The following is a 22,711-nucleotide window of genomic DNA, read 5'->3' as shown; positions in this document are numbered from 1 at the left end:
ACCCCACTCCACCATGGACTCTGGGCTGTTCAGGTTTCTACTTGGTCCACCACCCTTCTCCTGGGACAGCTCTTCCTGCTAAGTGGTGCCCATGTGGGAAGCTTTTGTGTTCATCAGTTGTGACTCGTAAGAATAAGATGTTTAAATCCTTAAAAAAAAAAAGAATGAGAGAAATCTCCTGAGAGAACAAATAATGAAATACACCTTTCTAGTCTACCCCATGCTCAAAAAGGAGGTAGTAAAAATGCTGAAGGAATTAAGAAAGGCTTTCATTAGAAATGCAGATCACTGGCATAAGGATCTAGAAAATATAAAGAGGAGCCAATCAAAATTAGGTAATTAAATTACCAAGATGAAAACTGAGCTAAAGACAGTAAACAGTTAATTAAGTAATTCAGAAGAATGAATAATTGATCTGGAAGATAGAATAACAAATCACCCAATCAGAACAGACAAATGAAAAAAACAAAAGCAACATACAGGATCAGTGGAATAATATGAAATGTGCCGATCTATGTGTAAAAGGAAACCCAAGAGGAGAAGAAAGAGAAAAGGGAATCAAAAATACATTTGAAAGTTTTCCAAACCTAAAGTGGGAAACAGTTTCCAAGGGACCAGAAGCACAGAGGGTCCCAAACAACAAGAACCCAAACAGACCTACTCCAGGGCACATCATGACAAAAGATAAAGAGAGGATTCTAAAGGCAGCAAGAGAAAAACAAAGAGTCAGTTACGAAGAAACCCCCACAAGGCTATCAGCTGATTTCTCTATAGAAATGGTCCAGGCTAGAACGGAGTGGCAAAATAAATTCAGAGTCCTGATAGGGAAAAACCTTCCATCTAGGATACTCAACCCAGCAAGATGATCGTTTGGAGCTGAAGGAGAGCTACCTTCACAGACAAGCAAATACTAAAGGAATTTAGTGTTTGCGATACTAAACCTATCCTAAAAGGAATATTAAGAGGTCCTTTCTAAATAAAAAGAGAAGCAGGAGTCTATAGGAAAGGGAAATAGCACAATAAGAAAGAGAAATCTATTAAAAGGACTAAAGATCACTTTAGATAAGCTAGTATATAGATTAAAAAAAATAAATTCTGTGAAAGCGATTATAACTACAATGAACAGCAAAGTATAAACATGAAGATGTAAGATAAGACCTCAAAATCACAAAATGTGGGGGAGGGGAATAAGGAAGTATAGATCTTTTGAAATGTATTTGAATTTATATGACTGCCAGTGTAAAGCTGGTAGATACATTTCTGGGTTCACATATTTGAGAACCAAGGTAATCACAAATCAAAAACAAGGAGTAGATTCACCAAAACCAAACAGAAAGGAACTTGAGAATGAGACCAAAAAAACCCATCAGGCCGTAAAAGGGAAAATGAAAAGTGCAAAGCAACACCAAAAAGAAATATAAAATTAGCTGGAAAATAAGATTTAAATGGCAATAAATACATACTTATCAGTAGTTGCTTTAAATGTCAGTGGACTAAATGCTCTGATCAAAAGATACAAAGTGTCAGGTTGGATAATAAAAGAACTTACAATAGGCTACCTATAAGAGATCCACTTTAGAGGGAAAGACACAGAGATTGAAAGTGAGTGGATCAAAAAGATATTTCATATGAGAAATGACGAGAAAATGGAGGTCACAGTACTCATATCAGACAAAATAAGTGTTAAAAGCAATAGGGAATTCTTGGTAGTCCAGTGGTTAAGACTTGGTGCTTTCACTGCCATGGCCCTGGTTCAGGAACTAAGATCCCACATGCTGCAGCTACTGAGCCCATGGTCTCTACAACTCGTGCTCTGCAATAAGGGAAGTCTGTGCATTGCAGCGTGAAGCCCTTGCACTGCAGCTGGAGAAAGCTCACATGCAGCAATGCACACCCAGCACAGCCAGAAACAAAAAAGTGAAAAACCAAGTACTAACAGACACAAAGGGAGAATTGATGGAATGCAATAATAGTAGGTGACTTTAACACCGTATTGACATTGTAGACATATTTTCTAAAGAGAAAATCAGTGAGGCAACAGAGATCCTAAATGACACAATAGAACAGTTAGACTTAATTGATAGCTACAGGACACTACATCCAAAAAAACCCAGAATATACATTCTTTATAAGTATCCATGGAATATTCTCTAGGGTAGACCACATAGTAGGACATAGAACAAATCTGAACACGTTTAAGAGAACAAATTAGTGCAAGCATCTTTTCTGATCACAACTGCATGAAATTAGAAATCAACCACAGAAAGGGAATTGAGGAAAAAATGATTACACACAGAGTAAACAGTGCTACTAAAAATCATCAATAGGTCAGAGATGAAATCAAAGAGAAACTCCTAAAGACAAAAGGCAGTGAAAACAACCATATGAAGTCCATGGGTATAGCAGAAGCAGTCCTGAAAAGTTGATAGTCATACAGGCCCTTGTCAAAAAAAAAAAAAAACAAGAAAAACCCAAATAAACCTAACCTACCACCTAAAAGAATTAGAGAAAGAAGAACAAACAAAACGTGAAGTCAGCAGAATAGAAATTAAACAATAGGAAAAAAGTCAATAAAACCAAGAGTTGGGATTTTAAAAGGACAAAAATATTGATAAATGTCTAGCCAGGCTCACCAAGAAGAATAAAGAGATGACCCACATGAGGTAAGAAGAGAGAAGAAACGGCAACTGACACCTCAGAAATATTTAAAAAATCATTAGAAAATATCATGTCAGTTGCTGTCAGGTCCGACTCTTTGCAACCCCATAGATTGACTGCAGTACACCAGGCCTCCCTGTCCATCACCAACTCATGTAGTTTGTACTCAAACTTATGTCCATTGAGTTGGTGATGCCATCCAACAATCTCATCCTCTTGTCCCCTTCTCCTCCTGCCTTCAATCTTTCCCAGCATCAGGGTCTTTTCAGATGAGTCAGTTCTTCGCAGCAGGTGGCCAAAGTATTGGAGTTTCAGCTTCATTGTCAGTCCTTCCAATGAATATTCAGGACTGTTTTCCTTTGGGATGGACTGGTTGGATCTCCTTGCAGTTCAAGGGACTCTCGAGTCTTCTCCAATACCACAGTTCAAAAGCATCAATTCTTCAGCACTCAGCTTTCTTTATAGTCCAACTCTCACATCCATGCATGACTACTGGAAAAACCAAAACTTTGACTAGAAGGACCTTTGTTGGCAAAGTAATGTCTCTACTTTTTAATATGCTGTCTAGGTTAGTCATAACTTTTCTTCCACGGAGCAAGCATCTTTTAATTTCATGGCCATATTCACCATCTGCAGTGATTTTGGAGCCCAAAAAAACAGTCTGCCACTGTTTCCACTATTTCCCCATCTATTCACCATGAAGTGATGGGACCAGATGCCATGATCTTTGTTTTCTGAATGTTGAGCTTCAAGCCAACTTTCTCACTCTCCTCTTTAACTTTCATCAAGAGGCTCTTTAGTTCTTCACTTTCAGCCATAAGGGTGATGTCATCTGCATATCTGAGGTTATTGATATTTCTCTCGGCAGTCTTAATTCCAGTTTGTGCTTCATCCAGCCCAGTGTTTCTCATGATGTACTCTGCATATAAGTTAAATAAACATATGAAAAGTTACATACCAGCAAAATGAACAACCTAGCTGTAACAGCCCATCAAAACTGAATCAAAAAGAAACGTAATTTGAATAGACCAGTCACTGGAAGTGAAACAGAATCTGTAATTTTAAAACTCCCTTCATATGTATAAAATAGATAACTACTGTATGGCGTAGGGAAGTCAGTGCATTGTGGTGACTTAAATAGGAAGGAAATTTTAAAAAGAGAGGGTATGTGTATATATATATGGGCTTCCCTGGTGGCTCAGCAGTAAAGAATCTGTCTGGAATGCAGGACACCTGGGTTCAATCCCTGGGTTGGGAAGATCACCTGAATTAGAGGGGAATGGCAACCCACTCCAGTACTCTTGCCTAGAGAATCGCATAGACAGAGGAGCCTGGCAGGCTGCAGTCTGTTGGGTCGCGTAGAGTCGGACACAACTGAAGAGACTAATCTGCAACAGCAGCATTTGTGTATATAGATACTATAACTGATTCACTTGCTGTACAGCAGAAACTTCCAATTAAAACAAAAAAAAGCTCCGTGCAAACAGATGGCTTCACTGGAGAATTCTGCCAAACATACCAAGAACTTATATTAATCCTTCTCATACTCTTCCAGAAGGCTGAGGGGCGGAAACACTTCCAAAGTCAATCTGTGAATGTACCATCAGCCTGATACAAATCCAGGCCAATACTAAAAAATGATGACCAGCCATATCTTTGATGAATTCAGATGGAAAACTCTCAGCACAATATTAGCAAACCAAATCCAACAGCATACAGAAAAGATCATATGCTACAATCAAGTTGGATTTGTCCCAGAGTCCCTAGGATGGTTCAACACATGAGTCAGTCAGTGTGATTAACCACATCAGCAGAAGAAAAGACCATGCGGTCATCTCAAAGAGATGGAGAAAAAGCATTTGACTCTCAACCAAAGTAGGTATGGAGGAAACATTTCAACATAATAAAAACCAATCTTGACAGACCTATAGCCAACATAATGCTGAACGACGAGAAGCTGAAAGCCTTCCTGTTAACTTCTGGAAGAAGGCAAGGATCCCACTGTCATCATCTATTTAACAAAGTATTGGAACTCATAGCCAAAACAGTCAGGAAAAAGAAAGAGAAGACATCCAGACTGGAAGGGAAGAGGTGAAGTTGTCATTCATAATGCAGATGACGACTCTATATAGAAAACCCTAAAGACTCCACTCAAAAGCCACCCAAACTTACAAAGTGAATTCAGTAACATAGTAGGACATGAGGTTAATACACAGAAATCCATGGCATTTCTTTACACTGAAATACCAGAAAGAGTAAAAATAGCTTCTCAGCCTTTGGTTAAGGTCAAGGGTAGAAAGAGTAAATCGTGCTTAAAATCGCGTGAAAAAAAATTAAAATTTTAGAAATAAATCTGACCTGCTGCTGCTGCTAAGTCGCTTCAGTCGTGTCCAACTCTGTGACCCCAGAGGGATTCTCTAGGCAAAAACACGGGAGTGGGTTGCCATTTCCTTCTCCAAAACTTGACCAGGGAGGTGAAAAATTTCTATGTTGAAAACTATGAAACACTGATAAAGGAAGTCGAAGATGATTCAAGGAAATGGAAAGATATCCCATGCCTTTGGAGTGGAGGAATTAACATAGTTAACATGGCCATACTGGACAAAGCAATCTGTAGGTTTAACGTGATCCCTATGAAATTACCCATGATGTTTTTCACCAAATGAGAACAAGTAATCCTAAAATTTGTATGAAACCAAAAAGACCCAGAATTACCAAAGCAATTCTGAGGGAAAAGAGCAAAGCTAGAGGCATAACCCTCCCAGACTTCAGACAATGCTACAAAGCTACAGTAATCAAAACTATGTGTGATCTTCGTGTAAAGACAGACCTTTGGATCAGTGGGAGAGAATGGAGAGCCCAGAAATAAACCCACACACCACGGTCCATTCACCTTTGAAAAAGGAGGCAAGAGTACACAATGGCGAGAAGACAGTCTCTTCAGCAAGTGGTATTGGGACAGCTGGACAGTCAGTCACATGTAAACCAATGAAGTTAAAGCACACCTTCACACCATATACAAAACCAAACTCAAAATGGCTTGAAAATGTAAATATAAGATAGCACTATCAAGCTCCTAGCAGAGAATATAGGCGAAACATTACCAACACTGTTGTTCAGTCACTCAGTTGTGTCCAACTTTTCAACCCCATGGCCTGCAGCACTCCAGGCTTCCCTGTCCTTCACCATCTCCCGGAGTTTGCTCAAACTCATGTCCATTGGTGGAATCTAAAAAATAATACAAATGGACTTATTTACAAAACAAACAGATTCATAGATGTAGAAAACAAACTTATGGTTACCAGAGGGTAAGGGGGTGGAGGGATAAAAGTTAAAAGAGTTGGGGGTTAGCAGATATACAGTACCATATGTAAAACAAATACGGAGTTACTGTGTAGCAGAGGGAACTGTGTTCAGTATCGTGTAATAGTGACATCTTGTGAGAACCAGAAAAGAATATATACATGTATAACCTAATCTCTCTACTATGCTTCTGAAACTAACAATATTGTAGTTCAATTTTTAAAATAGGTAAAAAAATCAAAGCAGTCATAAAAGCAATAGATACCAGCCTTGAACCTTTTGTAAAACATAAGCTTGTGTTTGTTCACCAACTGTTGGGTGGCTGGCCAATGTGTTTTCTTAGGGGCTTGCTCCGTGGAGTCTTGTGGTGGTTTTATTTGGAAGTTCTAGCCAAGACGTGTCATTTGTGATTTCCTGTTTTCAAGTGGAGCAAGAACATAAAGGCAGCAGGGGCCTTCCTGATCACCCCCAATCTTTCATAATTGTCTGGCCTACCTTGTTTGGCTGCAGTCTTGAAGACAATCTACCTTTATTGAGTATTGCCAAAGTGTACCAAATGTGTTTTCAGAGGGAGCTATTTTTTGTGGCTTTTATTTTTCTTTAATTAGTTACTAGTAGTATTTCTTTATGTAATTTGAACATTGTATAAATTGCTGCCACAGCAGTGTTCAGAGAGAGAGTCACCCACAGCTGTGACGTTTAGGGCAGGCCCCACTGAATCTGGGCCCGCTGCAGGTCAGTGCGGGACCACAAGCATGTAGCACCCCCACCTGCTGGCTTCCAGGGCCCCAGCCTCCACTCGACCCCCAGTGTGGTTTGCAGAGGCCTGAGTGACGTTCCTGATGGGCAGAGGTGGGGTGGGTTGAGAGGTCACGTAGAGGGGGGTGAGCCCATCTGCTCTGGGGTGGGGGCGGGGCAGGTCCCCCCCGCCGGGAGCAGGCTGTTGGGTGGGCAGTGGCGGGTACTCTTGGCCAGGCAGGAGGGCAGGGCGCGTCCTGAGCGGTGGGCACCCCCTTTGTGGCGTGCTGCCTGCTCAGGGAGGTCCAGAGCCAGCCTTGTCTGTCGTGTGACGTCCATCTGCCTACAACCCTGGGAGCTTCTGCAGGGGCCCTCTCATGGGGCTGAGCAGAACCCCCGGAGGCCAGGCTGTGTGCTCGGCCGGGGCCCTCCATCACTGCACAGGGTGGGAGTGACTCTACTGTGAGGCCTCAGCGCTCCTTCAACCCTTCTCCCAGGGCCACCACAGTCCGGTACAAAGGGAGGAACCTGCGGATCAAAGCACCCATGTGCCGCGCCCTGAAGAAACTCTGTGACCCCGATGGTACGTCAGACGCAGCTCCGCTGGGGCGGGCCAGGCCGGGCGTTGAGGGCCCGTTCCCGTCAGGGAGGCTTGCTGGACGACTGCGTTTAGTGATTTCCAGCCTGAGCTGAAAACGTCCCACGGCATCCCGTGGCAGCCAAGCCTGGGTGATTGCTCCTGGACCGCAACTCCAGGCGCAGTGATGTGTCCACTCAGGCTTCTAGTCCAGCTCTGAAGCCCCAACTGTCCTGAGATGGTGCATTGGAGGTGTCAGGGCGAGTCTCCTGTGGCCAGGCCAGGGCCTGGCATAGCGGGCGTGCAGTGGCTGTGGCAGATGTAGGGCCGCTCCTCGCCCTACCCTCTCCAGCGTTCCCCAGGGCTGCTTGCCCCTCCTCCTCTCTGGGCACCTTAGCGGTCCGACCAAGAGTTTCACCTTATCATCGAGGTCCGTCTGTACCCGGACAGACGGCTCTAAAGCCCCTTCCTATCGCAGGCCTGAGTGACGAAGAAGACCAGAAGCCAGTGCGCCTGCCCCTGAGAGTCCCTGTGGAGCTGCAGCCACGGAACAACCACGCCTGGGCCCGCGTGCAGAGCCTCGCCCAGAATCCGCGGCTCAGGTGAGGCGCTCAACGTTTGGAGGGGAGCGAGCTGCAAGGGACAGGGCTAGAGGGGCCCCTGGGGGAGCAGCAGCCACCCCGGTACCCCTGCTCCACCTGAGGGTAGTGTGAGGGCTGCCTCGGCACGGGGTCCTCGGACTCCGGAGCTGCGTTTGCGTCGCTGGCTGGAGTTTTGCAGGCTGACAGCGGGTGTGAATGCATCACGTGGTCACAGGCCAACAGCTTCGGGGTCTTCCCTCCTCTTTCCCTGAGACCCGCTCCCTTTTTTCTCCTGCTGTGTCCCTGATGTGTGTCTGGCTATGCACCAGGCACCCAAGAATGGGTCCTTCTCCAGTTCTCGTTATTTTGTAGATTAACTGCGGGCTCTTCGGGCTCTTTTAAGGGCCCCGTTCAGGGCATTGGGCACCTTCACAGTGTGGTATTGCCGTGACCTCTGGTTGCAGAAATTTTCATCCCCCAAGAGGAAACTCCATGCCCACCTAACACTCACTCCCCATCCGCCTGCCCCTTCCCCAGGCCCCACCAGCCTCCCTACGCTGGTCCTTGTAGATTCACCAGTGCTGGACGTTTGACGTCAGCAGAAACTGTACGTGGGTCCTTTCTGTCTGACCTCTCTCAGTGAGCATTGTGGTCTCAGGGTTCATCTGTGTCGTAGCCTGGGTCAGGACTTCATTCCTCCCATACATATTTTTATTTTCTTGGGTTTCATTAAGGCTGGACCCAGTCTGACTCCTGAAGGAGCTGGTAGGAGAGAAGGGCCGTTGTGCCAGGCCCTATCCTGGTTGAGGCCTCGTCCTGTAAAGGGACACTTAGGTTCTCCTACTTTTTCTTGCAGTTTCACGTGGGCCTCCAGTTTTCTGTTTAAAGGGTTGGTATTAGGAAAGGAACCAGGGGCTCTGCAGGGACACTGTGGCTCAGGCCTTGAGATCCTGGCAGCGTCTTACACCACAGCCTCCAGGACTCCCAGAAGGGCCCGCACGTCCCAGCCCCTGCCTCTGTCTGCCATTCTGTGCAGGATGATCGTGGAGCTACATCGGAAGGTCTCCAGCCTCATTGAGTTCCTGAAGCAGAAGTGGGCGCTTCACGAAGTGCGAATCGTATCTTTTTCTTACTGAAGCAGCCCTGGGACCCGACAGCACCTGCTGCCTGAGACTGGGGGCGTCTCCATCTCAGTCCTGGCTTTGCAGCAGAGCCCTGGGGTATACCACTTGGGCCATGGGGTGGTGTGGAACAGAACTAAAACCCACAGCCCTTCGTCCTCTGGGCTTGAGGTCTGAGTCCCCTTTGTGGCTTCCTCACAGTGTGAGAACTCTTGTCATAACAGCCCTCCATGCCTGAATGGCTGCTGTGTGCCCCATGGGCTGTGGCCAAGGCACCCCTGCCAGCAGGTTGAGGGAAATGATTTGAGTTCAGCTCTCCATCTTCATGTCCTTCGCGGTCCCAGCCCAGAGGGCAGGTGATGGGTGTAGGGCCCCTACGGAAGGAAGTGCCCCTCCTGTCTCCCCGAGGCCCAGTGGCCTGGGGGCGCGAGCTGGATCCTTAACGGTGGGCTCAGCGGAAGACGCTGGAGGAGCGGCAGTTGCAGGACTCGTTCTCGGAGCCGCCGCAGGAGAAGGTGGCGCTGCACTTGTTCCCAGGAGAGAACTGCACTCTGACGCCGCTGCCAGGCGTGGCCCGCGTGGTGCACTCCAAGGCCTTCTGCACGGTACACTGGCAGGAGGGCAGCCGGTGCAAGCAGAGCGCCAAGGACACCCACACGCTGCCCCCGGCCCAGATCCTGGGCATCCAGAGCGGGCAGGGCACAGCCAGGGGTCAGCTGAAGTGCCAGAGGGCCGTTTCCGAGGCCAAGGCCGGAGGGCGGCCCCCTCCCTCCACCGACGCCTCACAGAGCTCCGGGGAGAGTTCCCCAGAAAGTGCCCCTGGGGAGGGGGCTTCCGCAAGTTTCAGCAGCCCAGACACCTCCGACAGGCTCCCTCCGGGGCTGCAGGATGCTGGGGGGCAGCTTGAGAAGACCCCAGTGGCCACCGCTGCAGAGGGCGGGGACGGCCCTGCCCGAGAGCCCGGGGCACCAGCTTGTTCCTGCGGCCAGCTCCCAGATCTGGAGGACGAGCTGTCCCTGCTGGACCCCTTCCCCCGCTACATGAAGTCCTGCCAGGACCTCATCATTCCTGAGCAGGGCCTCCACGTGGACCCGCGGCCTGCAGCCTGGCCGTCCCCAGAGGCCCACAGTGCGGAGGGGGCCGACCTCGCCCGGACCAGGGCCCTGTCCCCTGTCCGCGGCCCGCCCGGCCCGGAGCCTCAGTCCAGCCCTGGGTTCCAGCCAGACATCTGCACTAAAGACTTGGTGGACACGCCTGCGGAGGAGCCTCAGGAGAAGGCGAGCCCCTCGGACCCTCTGCCTCAGGGCCAGCCCACGGCCAAGCCTCCGAAGGATGTCCCGGCCAGCCGGCTGGCCCAGCAGCTGCGCGAGGAGGGCTGGAGCCTGCAGACCGCCGAGGGCCTCACGCTGGCTGAGGTCTACCTCATGATGGGCAAGCCCGGCAAGCTGCAGCTCGAGTACGATTGGCTGGCCGTGCTAGGCCCAGGCGCCCCAGGCCCCCGCTCCGGCCCCCCGCCTACCGCCTCCCACAAGCAGCGCCTCCTTAGCTGCCTGCTGAAGCTCATCTCCACCGAGGTCAACCCCCGGCTGGTAAGTGGGGTGCTCCAGAGAGGAGGGATTGGCCTTGGGGCAGGTGGTCAGGCCCAGGGGCTCCCAGAGGAGCTGGTCTGAGGCTGGCCTGTGGTTCCCTGGAGTGGGGTGGAGTGGGGGCCCTGGTGCCCTGTGGTGCAGGCCTTTGTCCTGTCCTGCGGGGCTCACACAGGCTGCGCTGTGCCTGGCTGTGGGGAGGCCGCTGTGCCTAAGCGTGTGGACCACGGGGAGGAGCCTCGGACGGGCGTGGGGGCAGCGTGGCCCAGAGCTGGGAACAGGGCAGGTTTCAGTGTGCTTGGGAAAGGCCTTCTTGGGGGAACGGTGGGGGCACAGCCGGGGTGCAGGGAGCAGAGCTTGGTAGGGGCTGGGCTGGGTGGAGTGTGGCCCAGGGACCTGGTAGGCAGCTGCCCGGGAGGTGGCTGGTTGGAGTGGTCTGGGGTTCCTTGCCAGGCTCCTGCTTGAGGGGCAGTGGCTGCGATGGCCCTGGGAAAGGGTGCCCTGCTGGGTGCACCTTGGTGAGGCCAGCGAGCAGAGCCCCCACATGGGCTGGAAGAGTCAGCTCTCCTGGCAGGAGAGCAGTGGTGCTGGGGGCCGGGGCAGTGAAGTCACAGGCGTGGTGCGCGGAAGGGGTGCCTGTGTGTTAGGGGCCCAGGCACTTGATGGCAGCCAGGCCGGCGGAAGCCGTGGCCTCAGGCAGGCCCACGAAACCCCTGAGGTGGGGGGGTTTGACTCCGCAGAGGGCTCTTTGGCCGTGCTTGTGTTCAGCTTTAGAAATTAATCTCATGTTTCCTTTCTCTGATTCACAGAAGAGGCTTTAAGAAGGTGAGTCCCTTTGGCTTGCTGCTCGGCGTCCCCTCCTGTCACTGCGGGGTACAGCCTGTCTGTGCCACCATGGCAGTGAAGGCACAGGGCTCCCAGAGGGCAGCAGCTGTTTCCCTGGGGGCCTGGGGCGCTGACCATGTGTCATGGCATGTGACCTCTGACCCTCTGCTGTCCCTCCACACTCAAGTGTATTTCTGTGTCTCCATCCCCGGCACTTGCTCCAAAAGCATCGTCCATGTGCCGAGTTGGCCAATGTCTCGGCCCATTTCTGTCCCAGGCTCCAGAGACGAACACTGGCTCCACAGCCTCCCTGAAGCCCACCCAGGAGGACCAGTCAACGACGCCGCCAGGAAAAGTAGTGACCGTCAGCTCCCGCAGCCCGCGCTGCCCCCGAAACCAGGCTGCCCTCCGCCACAGCAAGGCCTTCTCGCCCAGCTCTGTACCTTGCTCCTCAGGTGAGGCTCGGATGGCCACATGCGGCGCTGGGCCTGCAGGGGCCTGGGGCTCCACTATGTTGGCCACAGGCTGGTGGATGGCGTGTGGGTAGAGAAATCACCACCACCTCACGGGGAGGGGAGAGCAGGGCCCAGTGCAAAAGCCCTGGGGTACTGTATGGGAGCTGGCAGGAGATGTGGGGGACCCTGGCCAGTCTGTTCACCTTGGGGGATCTGTCTTCTGAGGTCACCAGGAGCCTCTGTGTCCTGCTGAACTGGTGGCTTAGAGCCTGAGGAGGGTTGGTTCTTTCTGGGTCTTAGAAAGGCTGCTTTTCTTTTCCTCTGAAATAATAGAAGAGTGAGGCCTTCAGTTAAGGGATTCTCCACCAGCTGAACACAAATCTTGGAAAGCAAGACTGGCTTACCTGCTGGTCCACAGTTGTGTCTGGGAAGTAATTGTTCAGGGTCTTTTGTTCGGTCATGTGCCACATAAAACCCCAGGAGAGACAAAACCCGTTTCCCTAAGGCGTCGATTTACTTACTGTTTTTTTTTAGAAAAAAAAATACATCGTCGTGACTGGCATTGCTCACTCTGCACGCATTCTAAAGACTGACGCTGGTGGAGGGTCAGGCCCCCCCTTCTCCTGCTGTCCGTGTTTTCTGTTTCCCTCCTGGTGTTGGTCTCTCTCTGGCTGTGGCCCCCTGTGGGGCAGCCACAGACTCTGAGCCCATTGTCCTCAGAGCAGAGGCACAGTCATCAGGTAAACCAGGGTGGTGCCAGCAGGTAGGCTATATGGTCCTCTCCACCTTCTCTCTGGGCTTCAGTTTTGTGATTCTGTGAACTCTTAAGTATCCACATTTTTCCTTGATTGAGGATGCTTCTGGCCCAAGGCACCTGCAGTTCTAGAATCCTGACAGGCATTGGGAAGATACGATCTCTGGACTGTGTGTGTCAATTCAGCCTCACAGATTTGCAAATAAAGAACAAAGAAAGGGAACCCGTCTCTTCCATGAAATAAGCTGCAGCAGCGGCTGTGATGAAAACAGTGAGCAGAGTCCCCAAATGTTGTTCAGTTGCTCAGCCATGGCCGACTTTTGCGACCCCATGGACTGTAGCCTGCCAGGCTCCTCTGTCCATGGCGTTCTCTAGGCAAGAATACTGGAGTGGTTGACCATCTCCTTTAGGGGATCATCTGACCCAGAAATCGAAACCTCATCTCAAGTCTCCTGCATGGGCAGGTGGATTCTTTTCTTTTTTTTTTTTTTTTTGCAGGTAGATTCTTTACTGCCATGCCATGTGGGAAGCCCGGAGTCCCCAAATAGTAGTTCATAAATATTTTGTTCTTTTATCTTTGGGTCTTTTTTCTGTATAATCAGACTAAGACCAAGAGCATCAGTGGACCATGGTCCACAGCTTGCTGGTTGTAAATAAAGTTGTAAATAAAGTTTTATTTACACTGCCACTGGCTCACAGGTTGTCTGTGGCTGCTTTTGTGCTGAGTTCAGCAGAGACCGTGTGCTCAAGGCTGACTTCTTGTCTGGCCGTGTCCAGAGAGCATTTGCTGACCTCTGGTCTAGACTGGATGACTCGGAAGGTGCATCTGCCCTTCCACTGAGGTCGGCAGAGGTCAAGGAAAGCTCTGATGTGCTTAACTTGGTGAGGACCAGAATTTCAGGGAGAGGAGGAGAAAAGCAGCTTCTTAGAGGACGGATATACAGGAGATTTCTTTCTCGGACAGCAGATAGGGTCGTCAAGAATTCCTTTCTGATTTTCTTCCCGGTGGATGCCCTTCTGCACTGGTGGTGGTGCTCGGGGAGCACTGCCGTCATCCCTTCTTCGTCTCTAGGTCTGAGAAACCCTCCGAGGCCCCTCTTGGTGGCCAGTCCTGCCAGCACGGGCAGCAGCGACTCAGATGGTGGCCTTTTTGCTGTCCCAACAACGTTGCCGCCCAACAGCCGGCATGGAAAGCTCTTCTTTCCCAACAAGGAGACAGAGCTGACATTCCGGCAGCACCTGAGCTCCATCAGCGTAAGTGGGCTCCCCCTCCCCCACCCCACCCCCAGCTGCCAGGCCGCCCAGGTGCGGACAGGGCGCATTCAGCCCAGCACTATCTCCCCACAGATGCAGTCGGACTTCTTCCTGCCAAAGCCCAGGAAGCTGCGGAACCGGCACCTGCGGAAGCCGTTGGTGGTCCAGGTCAGCACCCCGCCCACCTGCGCACCTCCTTGAGGGCTGGCCCGTCCCGCTGGCCAGGCTGCCCAGAACATGCTGGTGTCCTCCTGGGTCTCAGGTTTACAATGTGAAGTGGGGAGGTCCTTGCCCTTTCCTCTTCCTTATTAATAATTAGGATAGATAGAGTAGTCACAGCGATCGTATCTGTACCTGAAAATAAAGGCAGTCTCAGCACAGCATGAAACTGCTTAGAAGAAAAGACAGAAAGTTCTAGGGATTTGGGTTCCAAGAATGTCTGAGATTGGACTATATTTGAGGCTCTCAGAACATCTATTTATAAACATGTCAGTGGAAGCAGTTGGCAAGGTTTATGGGTCGGCCAGAGGCCAGACCTCTCCTGGGCTCATCGTCATGAAGCTGGGAGCACCCATGGAGACCCACAGGGGAGAGCCGGGTGTGAGAGCCACAGGAGGAGGGGGGCGTTTTTACGTGGAGGTGACAGATGAAGGAGATGACGGTGAAAGAACTGTAGGCTTGGAAATGGATGAATGTTTGTGAATTAATGCACAGTTCTCCTTTTACTAGATGCAGAAATCTGTTCCTGTTTTGGAATTAATTTATTTAGGAATGAGGGATTGCATCACAGACCTCAGAAAGGAAGATGTATTCCAAGTGCCCCATGTTTTTTGTGCACCCTGATATAACATTGGGGCATTTAATTTTTAGTGTATTTGGTTGAATACATAGATCCTCCGCCCTGGACGAGCGAGCACACTTCCTGGCTTGGAGGTCTCACTGCAGCCCAGCGTCACAGCCAGGACACCCTTGCCACCTGCCTGTGGCTATTTTGTATTGTTCGTCAACAGTTTTATTGATACTAAGGAAGCCTGCCCATTTAAAGCATACAGTTCAGGGTTTTAGTATGTTTGTGGGGTTATGCAGCCCCCTGCTGCATCATCCCAGAACCTTCTCATGCCCCAAACAGAACCCCGACCTGTTACCTGCACCGCTCCCTCCCAACCCTGGAGCCACTTCCTGTCTCTTGGGAGCTGCCAGTTCTGAGCATTTCACGTAACTGGAATCACTTCATTTGTGGTTCCTTCACTTAACGGTCTTTGTAGGTCTTGCTGGCACACAGCCCTGGCCCTTCAGCTCCCTACTGTGCACGGCTGCTTTCACAGCGGCGGGGTGGATGCGAGTAGCTGCAACAGACACTGCGGGGCCAGGCTGTCCTGCCTGGCCCTTTCAAAGAGGCGCAAGGCTAGCCAGGGGTCCAGGGCCTCTCACCTCATGGACAGTGAGTGCACCGGCTCAAGGCGCCGGGCATAGCCCAGGGAGGCCCCCCTGTGCACCCAGAGCTGTCGCGCCTCCAGCCTCCCTGGCTGACACACTCTGTCAGCATGTCACATCGACAGCTGGCAGCGTCAGCGATGAGCCTGCTTCTTGTAGCCGGTGGTGGTCACTCTGCCTGTTCTCCCTCCACAGAGAACGCTGCTTCCGAGGCCATCCGAAAACCAGTCCCACAACGTCTGCTCTTTCTCCATCCTGTCGAATTCCTCCGTGACCGGTGGGCACCGTGGCTCCTCAGGAAGCTTTCCTTTCCTCGCAGCCCCGACTTGGGAAATCACAGGCGTCTGTCCCCATGGCTCTCTGCGTTACCTTCCAGGCTTTCCTGGGTCCATTCTATCAACACGCAGGGGGTGCAGCTGCAGTGGGCAGTGGGCCCAGGCAGTGGTGTGGGCAGGCAGGTGTTTACTGCTGACCAGTGGTTTGCAGGCAGTTTCCTCCCCAGGTGGGCTCGCATGGCCCTGGACGGGGTGCTGTGCTCAGTTCACTTTAGAGAAGGGTCTCTTGTCCACCCTGTCCATGATGTCTTCAGGTGTTTAGTCAGGTATGTGAGTCCGTAGGGGCATGACTTACGCTCCGTACTCCCTCAAGCTCAGAGGGGCCTCTGCTCTTTGAAGTGAATCTTATGCAGAGAGATTCCTTCAGTGAAGCACGTATTCCATGCTTTATCCTTTCGGTCTTCATTTCCCAAGACCCAGACAGCAGTCAATGGCTTTTTCTCACACCTACTTTTCAATGGCAGAATGCCTGCCAGGAAGGATCCAGGTGGAAGAGACAGAATTTTGGCCCTAGGTCTGAGGCTCTGACCATCTCAGAGGAGCCTGTGACTCAGCTCAGGGAACAGCCACCCTTAAAGGGCTATTCCTGGGGGCGACAGCCATGACCACAGCCATTCAGCAGCCCCCCGGAGGTGCAGCGATGCTGCTGTCATAGGCAACAGTGCTTTCTGCCCACTGGGGTCCTCTGTGACCGCTGACTTCCTCAAGATAGCAAGTGTTAGGACATTCAGTGGTTTCCAGCTCGGCTCAGCATTGTGGTCGGGACCGTGGCCATGCAGGAGCTTGGTTGGGAAGGGGAGTGTGTGCAGCCCTGCTGCGTGCCCAGCAGCTGTTGGCTTGTGCGGCTGATGTGTCTGCCTCCGCTCACATCCTCACAGGGAGAGGCTCCTTCCGGCCCGTCCAGTCCTCCCTGGCCAAAGCAGCTGTGTCCCGGCCGATCGTGCCCAAGGTCCTCCCCCCACAGGCCACGGGCCCCCTGGCCAGTAAGTCTGCGATTCTGCCTGATGTGTACACGAGGCCTGCATGTGGGGGTCCCCTCCGTGCGGGCATCGGGTGTCACGAGAGCAGAGCCTTGCATGTTGCTCCTTCTCCAGGTGCTATCGACCTAGCAGCTAAAAGTGCTGGCATCATCCCTGGGAGCCCCCTGCCAGTCCTGGACACAGATGGCTTGTCCGGCATCGCCCCGCTATCTTCAGATGAGGTGACAGTGGCTGTCACGGGGCCAGACTCCACCGGCCCCCACCAGAATGGAGACCCCCTCCCTGCTGTAGGGGTGAGTGTGTGTAGAGGGCTTCACCCAGCAGCCACCAGCTCCAGGGGTGGCACGTTAGGGTCCAGTCCCTGAGAGTCACAGACACAGGCTGGTGGTGTAGGACTCCAGCTCTGCTCTGGAGGGAGGAGGTCACTGAACAGGGAGGCCAGGGCCTGAGTGAGGCCACATGGCGCAGTGGGCGAGCCATGGGTGGAGGCAGAGCGGCTGACGAGCCCAGGACTCTTGGCCACTCGGGTGCTGCCTTGGCCCCTTGCTCTGCGGGCGGCCCCTTAGGACTGAAGCTCGACCTCTTGCTGTGGCGAGTTGGCTGTGCACTCTCATACGGTCTTCAGTGTGGGGCGGTGCGGGGGGCGCGCTCTGAGAGCAGCAGGTTTTCTTGCCCCCGGGAGTGGTTCCCATCCCTCATCTGTGCAGCTGGCCTGCACTCACCGGCGTCTTCCTTGTATTGCTGTAGGCCACAAACGACCCATTCATCAGCGTCCCCTCGAGGCAGGAGCCAGTGGCTGACGGTTTCCAGGTAGAGTGTACTGCTGACTGCTGAGCAAAGTAGCTGCCTCACATCCCAGGGAGCGCCATGTCCCACCTCATGGTCCTGCTCGTGGGCCTGGACTTGCTCCCCGTGATGCCCAGTGCCCGTGCCTCGCTGCACCTGCCTCAATCATGCACACATGGGTCCTGGCTCAGGCTGCCAACTTCCCTCTGCAAGATGGCTGATCGAGACAGTCCTTCAGGGACTTAAGTTTTCTGGGCTAGGGAGAAGAGTTCTCAGCTGGAGGTGGAAGCAGATCCAGGCCACGTTGGCCTGGCCCCTCAACTCTGTGCTCCTCCAGGGTTTCTGGGGGTGGTGATTGCCTAGGGGTGTTTCCTGGTGGGAGAGTGTGTAGCGGCTGGGGTCTCTGCCTCTCTTGCTGTCCTCATCCTCAGTCACTGCTCTGCGGGGCCCATTGTCTTTCATTCCTAGATAAGGCTGCCTGTTCCGTCGTGTCTCAATAGTGCCTGTCTCCACAGAACCCACCCATTCTTTCCTTGTCTGAGCTGTCCAAGGCCCCTGTCCACAATGGGCTCTCCACACCGCTGCCCTCATCGGAGGCCTCCAGCACCCGGCTCTCCCCGCCTAACGTCTCTGCCCTGCTGGACATCTCACTGCCCGGCCCACCTGAGGACGTGCTCTCACAGGGAGAGCCCGCCACACACATCAGTGACTCCATCATCGAGATTGCCATCAGCTCTGGCCAGTATGGTGAGCCACAGGCGCCGCTGCCAGCCTCCCAGACTCGGTTCCCTCGGAGAACTGACTGCCGCCTCTGGGCACCTTGTTGTCCAGCCCAGCTCTTCTTCTGGTCATTGAGCCTCTGCATCTTTGAGGCACCGCCAGCCTTGATGGGGGCGGCACTGGCAGACAAGACCCTTGTGGGCGGGACCTGAGCCATGGTGGTCTGGAGTAACTGCCCGGGCTTTGGGATACAGAGGGGCTGATGTGGTGTCTCTGGCCTGGGGATCAGGCAGGCCATCTCCTCACAGGCTCTGAACTGGGGTGATGCCTGTTAGCTGGCAGATTCTAGGAGGGGTTGAACTGGTACCTATGGGCTTTGGCTCCCCAGATCCTGGAGACGGTGCCATAGAAGGCAGTGTGGTTGGCACCTGGTGGTCGAGGCCAGCCATGGATTCAGAGCTGAATCAGCAGCTGGCAGCATGTCATCATGGGCCAGTGACCAGCCCCTTTGAGCGTGTTCCCCTCCCTGGGGTGTTGGGGACACCAGGCAGCTTGCAGGGCTGCTGTCGGCAGCAGCAAGAGGGCTCAGGTGCCACTTCAGCACGGGCCGCCTCTGTTGTGGCCAGTGTCTGTGTCTGATGATGGGTGCGTGTCCCTGCTGTTAGGGGGCCCCAGTGGGGTCCTGGGCCTCCCAGCTCAGCTGCACATGCTGTGCTCCCTCAGCCACTCACCCTGCATGGTGTCTGACCCCAAACTTTGGTCAACAGGTGAAGGAGTCCCTCTCTCTCCAGCAAAACTGAATGGCAGCGACAGTTCCAAGAGCCTGCCCTCCCCGTCCAGCAGCCCCCAGCCAGACTGGATCGCCTCTCCCACCCACGACCCCCAGTGGTGCCCTAGCGACCCCACGGACTCGTCACTCAGCAGCTTGTTTGGTGAGTCTGGGGGCGCCGGGATGCACGGAGCTGGCATCTGGACACCCCCGGCACTGGGTGCTCGTGTCGGGAAGGAGGTGTTAGGAGAAGCCCCGCCAGCTTCCATCTCCTACCCAGAGGCACTCCCGTGGCAGGTCTGGGACCCGCACACTTTGCATTTGTAGAGCGTGGCCAGGGTGTGCACCCGGCTCGGAGCAGGGCAGGCTGGACCATGGCAAGCCAGGCCAGTACCAGGGAGGGCACACCTGGCAGTCCAGAACAGACGGGGGCTCTGGTTTGGGTGGCACTGGCGGCCAGTCCTCCACAAGTTCTCTGCTCAGAAAGTCCCAGGGAGCAGTGCAGAGCCCACGTCAGAGGGAGGTCGTGAGCCTGGAGCACGAGCGCACGTGGAGGCAGGGGTGCGTGGCGACCCCCTGGGCTGCGGCGGGCCCTGCAGCGCTCCCCAGTGGGGCAGGGCAGATGCGGCCTGACGCCTCCAGCCAGGGCGCCGGGATGCCCCGGGGGGCCCAGGCCCAGTTGCTCAGGCCTCTCCCTCCTCCGTGCAGCGAGCTTCATCTCCCCGGAGAAGAGCCGGAAGATGCTGCCTACCCCTGTCGGGACCAGCAGCGGCACCTCCCTGCTGGGCCCCAGCCTGCTGGACGGGAACTCGCGAGACTCCTTTGTGTCCCGGTCCCTGGCCGATGTCGCTGAGGTGAGCTCCTGTCCTCACCCCGAGTCTGAGCACTGGCCCCCACCCCAGATTTGCCAGGCCCCTGCGCAGAATGGGGCCTCTCAGGGGCTGGGCACTGCTGCAGGCCCTGAGCAGACTGGTCAGAGTCCCCATCCTCGCGGGGCCGACTGTCCGGTCCAGCCGGGACCAGCTCTGCCCACAGGACCCCGTCCTGATCCTGGAGGCCCCTCTGTACACTTGGGTCTTCCCCTCAACTCTCTGCCTCACTCGCTGTCTCCTCCACCATCTTTGCTGATTCTTGAACAGCTGGCTGCTCCCACAGGGCCTCTGCACTTGCTGCCTCTTGCAGGCAGGTTTCCCTCAGGTCTTTACACGGCTCGCTCCCACACTTCTGCGCACACCCTGCCTCAGAACACATGTGTCACACACACCCGTGCAAACTCCCTCATCCACTTGCACCTCCTCCAGGCAGCGTTGCAGTAGAACTAAGCTGCTGCTCCCTCTCTGCCCCTCTGGCCACTGACCATCCTCCCAGAAGTCTCGTGTGGGTGGGGTTCTGCCACTCTGACCCGACTGCCGGGCAGTGGCACTTGTTCACAGAGTGAGGTTCACAGTGATGACCCTGAGGTTGTGCCTGGAGCTCAGGGCTGCATGATGTGGCTCCTGGGGGGACTCTAACCCTCACCGTGAGGGATGCGCACTGCAGTTGGCCGTGGTGTCCAGCCACCTGCTGACAGGCCTCCCCGTCCCCACCCGCAGGTTGTGGACTCGCAGCTTGTGTGCATGATGAATGAGAACAGCATCGACTACATCTCTCGCTTCAACGACCTAGCCCAGGAGCTGTCCATCGCCGAGCCCGGCCGCCGGGAGGCTCTGTTTGACGGCGGGGGAGGCGGCCCCCCAGTCACCGACCTGTCCCAGTGACGGTGCCTTGTGGTGGGGGCAGCTGGGGGATGCAAGAGCGGTGGACGGGGTTGGTGGTCCTCAAGTGTCTGGGGGAACTATCTTCAGATGGGAGGAAACGCAGGTCAAGTTGGGACTCCCTGGAGACAGTCTGAGCAGAGGCATTTCTGCACCCAGGACGTGTGACGCGCACACAGCCCCGTCCTGCTGGCCAAGGAGAGGGGCCAGGACATGCATAGTCCGGCAGGGCCAGCATCAGCTGTGGCTGTGGTGTTGAGCTCCCCGTGGCAGGGGCATGGGTCAGGGCCTGTACGGTGCCCATACTTCCACCTTGGCGGTTGTGTTGGATGTTTAGGGGTTTTGTCTTCAAAAGGAAGGAGCGTTGGGCCTGGCTTTCGTCGTTCTGGCTTGGGGAGCTGTGATTTCCTGCTCTCTGCAGGGAGGCTCCAGGCCGTTGCTGCCTTCTCTGCCAAACCCTTGCCATGCTCTGGTGGTCCTCTCTGCAGCCGGAGGACAGCTGGGTGTGACCTGGCTCTGCCTGGTGGTGTCTGCACCGTGACACAGCGGACACTGTAGGGGACACTCCAGTCACAGGGCAGCAGAGGGTCCTGGGCAGTGTGGCAAGTGCCGTCTATCCAGAAACCCTGGTCCCACCTAGCGCTTCCCTCATCTGGGCTTTTGTCCTGACTGACTCAACAGGATGGGGAAGAGAATCATGTCTTCTGTGGGCTGTGTGGACTTCCTGCTAAGCTGGTCAGAAAATGTTTTTCTTGTATTTTAAGAATTAGACGTTGGAGACATTGGAAGAACAGGGCCCTGTTGAGTTGGTTTCTTTCCCGCACCCATCTGCAGGTTTCTTCTCGGTGACCTGAGACATTGTTTCTCTCACTGGGGGGATCCCTGAGCACTCGTCTGACTACAGATTAGACCTTCCTGATGACCTTGACTCTCTGACACCTTCCTCCCTGGCGTCTTGGACGGATGCCCTTTGCAGGGGAAGTTCTCTCTTCCTCTTGTTGACGTCAGTGCAGAGTATGCCCAAGTGCACATATACAGTCCTTTGCTTGCACTTTGCCTCATGGTCTCCTGTAGGGATCAGACATTGGGCACAGTCAGAGTGCGGTGAATCCACCTGCCTCTGGTGTGCTCCTTGAGCCACCTTGGGTGACCAGCAGGGAGTCCAGTGTCCAAGCTTTCCCCAGTGGAGCTAACGGGGCTCCTCTGCGTTCTCGGCCTCAGTGGGCCCTAGGTGCAGACCACCCTCCAGGCATACCCCTTGTGGGCAGGCGCCAGTGCTGTGGTGCTGGGCTCCCAACCCATCCGCTGCCCACCCTCCACCTGGGAGCCGCAGTCAGTGTGGCTTCTTGAATCTGGTCCAGCCCACCCTTGTTTGTGTTTGTCCCCTCGCCTCCCCCCAGCTCGCTGTGGACCAGCAGCCTTCCCAGCCAGCCTGGCTTCTCTGGCTCCTCCCCTGCCTTGAGATGAGTTGAGCCAGTATGCAAGGCAGAGCGGAGGGTCCTCGGCATGTGCCTGAGGAGGGGCCGCTTGATCCCACTGCCTCCCCAGCTCCCTCCTGCCTCTCGAGCTTTCCCGAGGCTCTGGCCTGTCAGGGGTCTCCCTCTTTCAGCTCTGGATCTGGGCACAGACATCAGAGGAAAAGCCTATGTGGGCAGCTACTCTGGACTCTTGAGAAGAGTCCCAAGCCCCTGGAGGTCTGAAAGAAAGGGGCGTGGCACCACTTTGTGAGGGGAGACAGACTGCAGTATTTGAGTCCACAGTCTCTCTAAATTAGCTTGTGTTTTGTGATCAGTGTATCAGCTTCCCGAAGTTAGCACCTTATCGAGCCAAACAAGATCAGGTCTGTCTCTGGGCACCTGACTGCTAGATCTACAGTGGGCGGGGCCGAGGTTAGGCCACTACCAGCTTTATCCTTTCCCCACTGTCTGGGACCAGCGATGCCAAGTTGCGTTACTGCACCCATGGTGGGGCTAGTGCCCAGTGGCAGCATGCACCGCGCTGGGGACCATAGAGACCCCAGGCTGTTCGTCCATCAGGGGGTGCCCCAAGGCGGTCTGGTGGGGAGGTCGGTACCTGTCACC

General features: G+C 53.8%; 1 protein-coding gene across 1 annotated transcript in view; it reads left to right on the top strand.

Annotated features, from left to right (window-relative positions):
- The window catches only part of CRAMP1 (cramped chromatin regulator homolog 1), a 40,263-nt gene extending 18,009 nt beyond the window's left edge, over positions 1-22,254 (top strand). Inside the window, exons 6-20 of the mRNA XM_068968085.1 lie at positions 7,197-7,282; positions 7,755-7,878; positions 8,894-8,975; positions 9,434-10,567; positions 11,667-11,844; positions 13,671-13,852; positions 13,946-14,020; positions 15,482-15,563; positions 16,500-16,604; positions 16,716-16,894; positions 17,349-17,411; positions 17,903-18,134; positions 18,875-19,039; positions 19,585-19,730; positions 20,469-22,254. Of these exons, the coding sequence (XP_068824186.1) occupies positions 7,197-7,282; positions 7,755-7,878; positions 8,894-8,975; positions 9,434-10,567; positions 11,667-11,844; positions 13,671-13,852; positions 13,946-14,020; positions 15,482-15,563; positions 16,500-16,604; positions 16,716-16,894; positions 17,349-17,411; positions 17,903-18,134; positions 18,875-19,039; positions 19,585-19,730; positions 20,469-20,633 (2,998 nt within the window). The 3' untranslated portion in view covers positions 20,634-22,254. The remainder of the gene's footprint in view (positions 1-7,196; positions 7,283-7,754; positions 7,879-8,893; positions 8,976-9,433; positions 10,568-11,666; positions 11,845-13,670; positions 13,853-13,945; positions 14,021-15,481; positions 15,564-16,499; positions 16,605-16,715; positions 16,895-17,348; positions 17,412-17,902; positions 18,135-18,874; positions 19,040-19,584; positions 19,731-20,468) is intronic.
- Positions 22,255-22,711: the final 457 nt, after the last annotated feature.

This window comes from Capricornis sumatraensis, chromosome 3 (genome assembly GCF_032405125.1).
Source record: "Capricornis sumatraensis isolate serow.1 chromosome 3, serow.2, whole genome shotgun sequence".
NCBI classification, from domain to species: Eukaryota; Metazoa; Chordata; class Mammalia; order Artiodactyla; family Bovidae; genus Capricornis; species Capricornis sumatraensis.
This window is presented reverse-complemented; position numbering and strand designations above follow the sequence as displayed.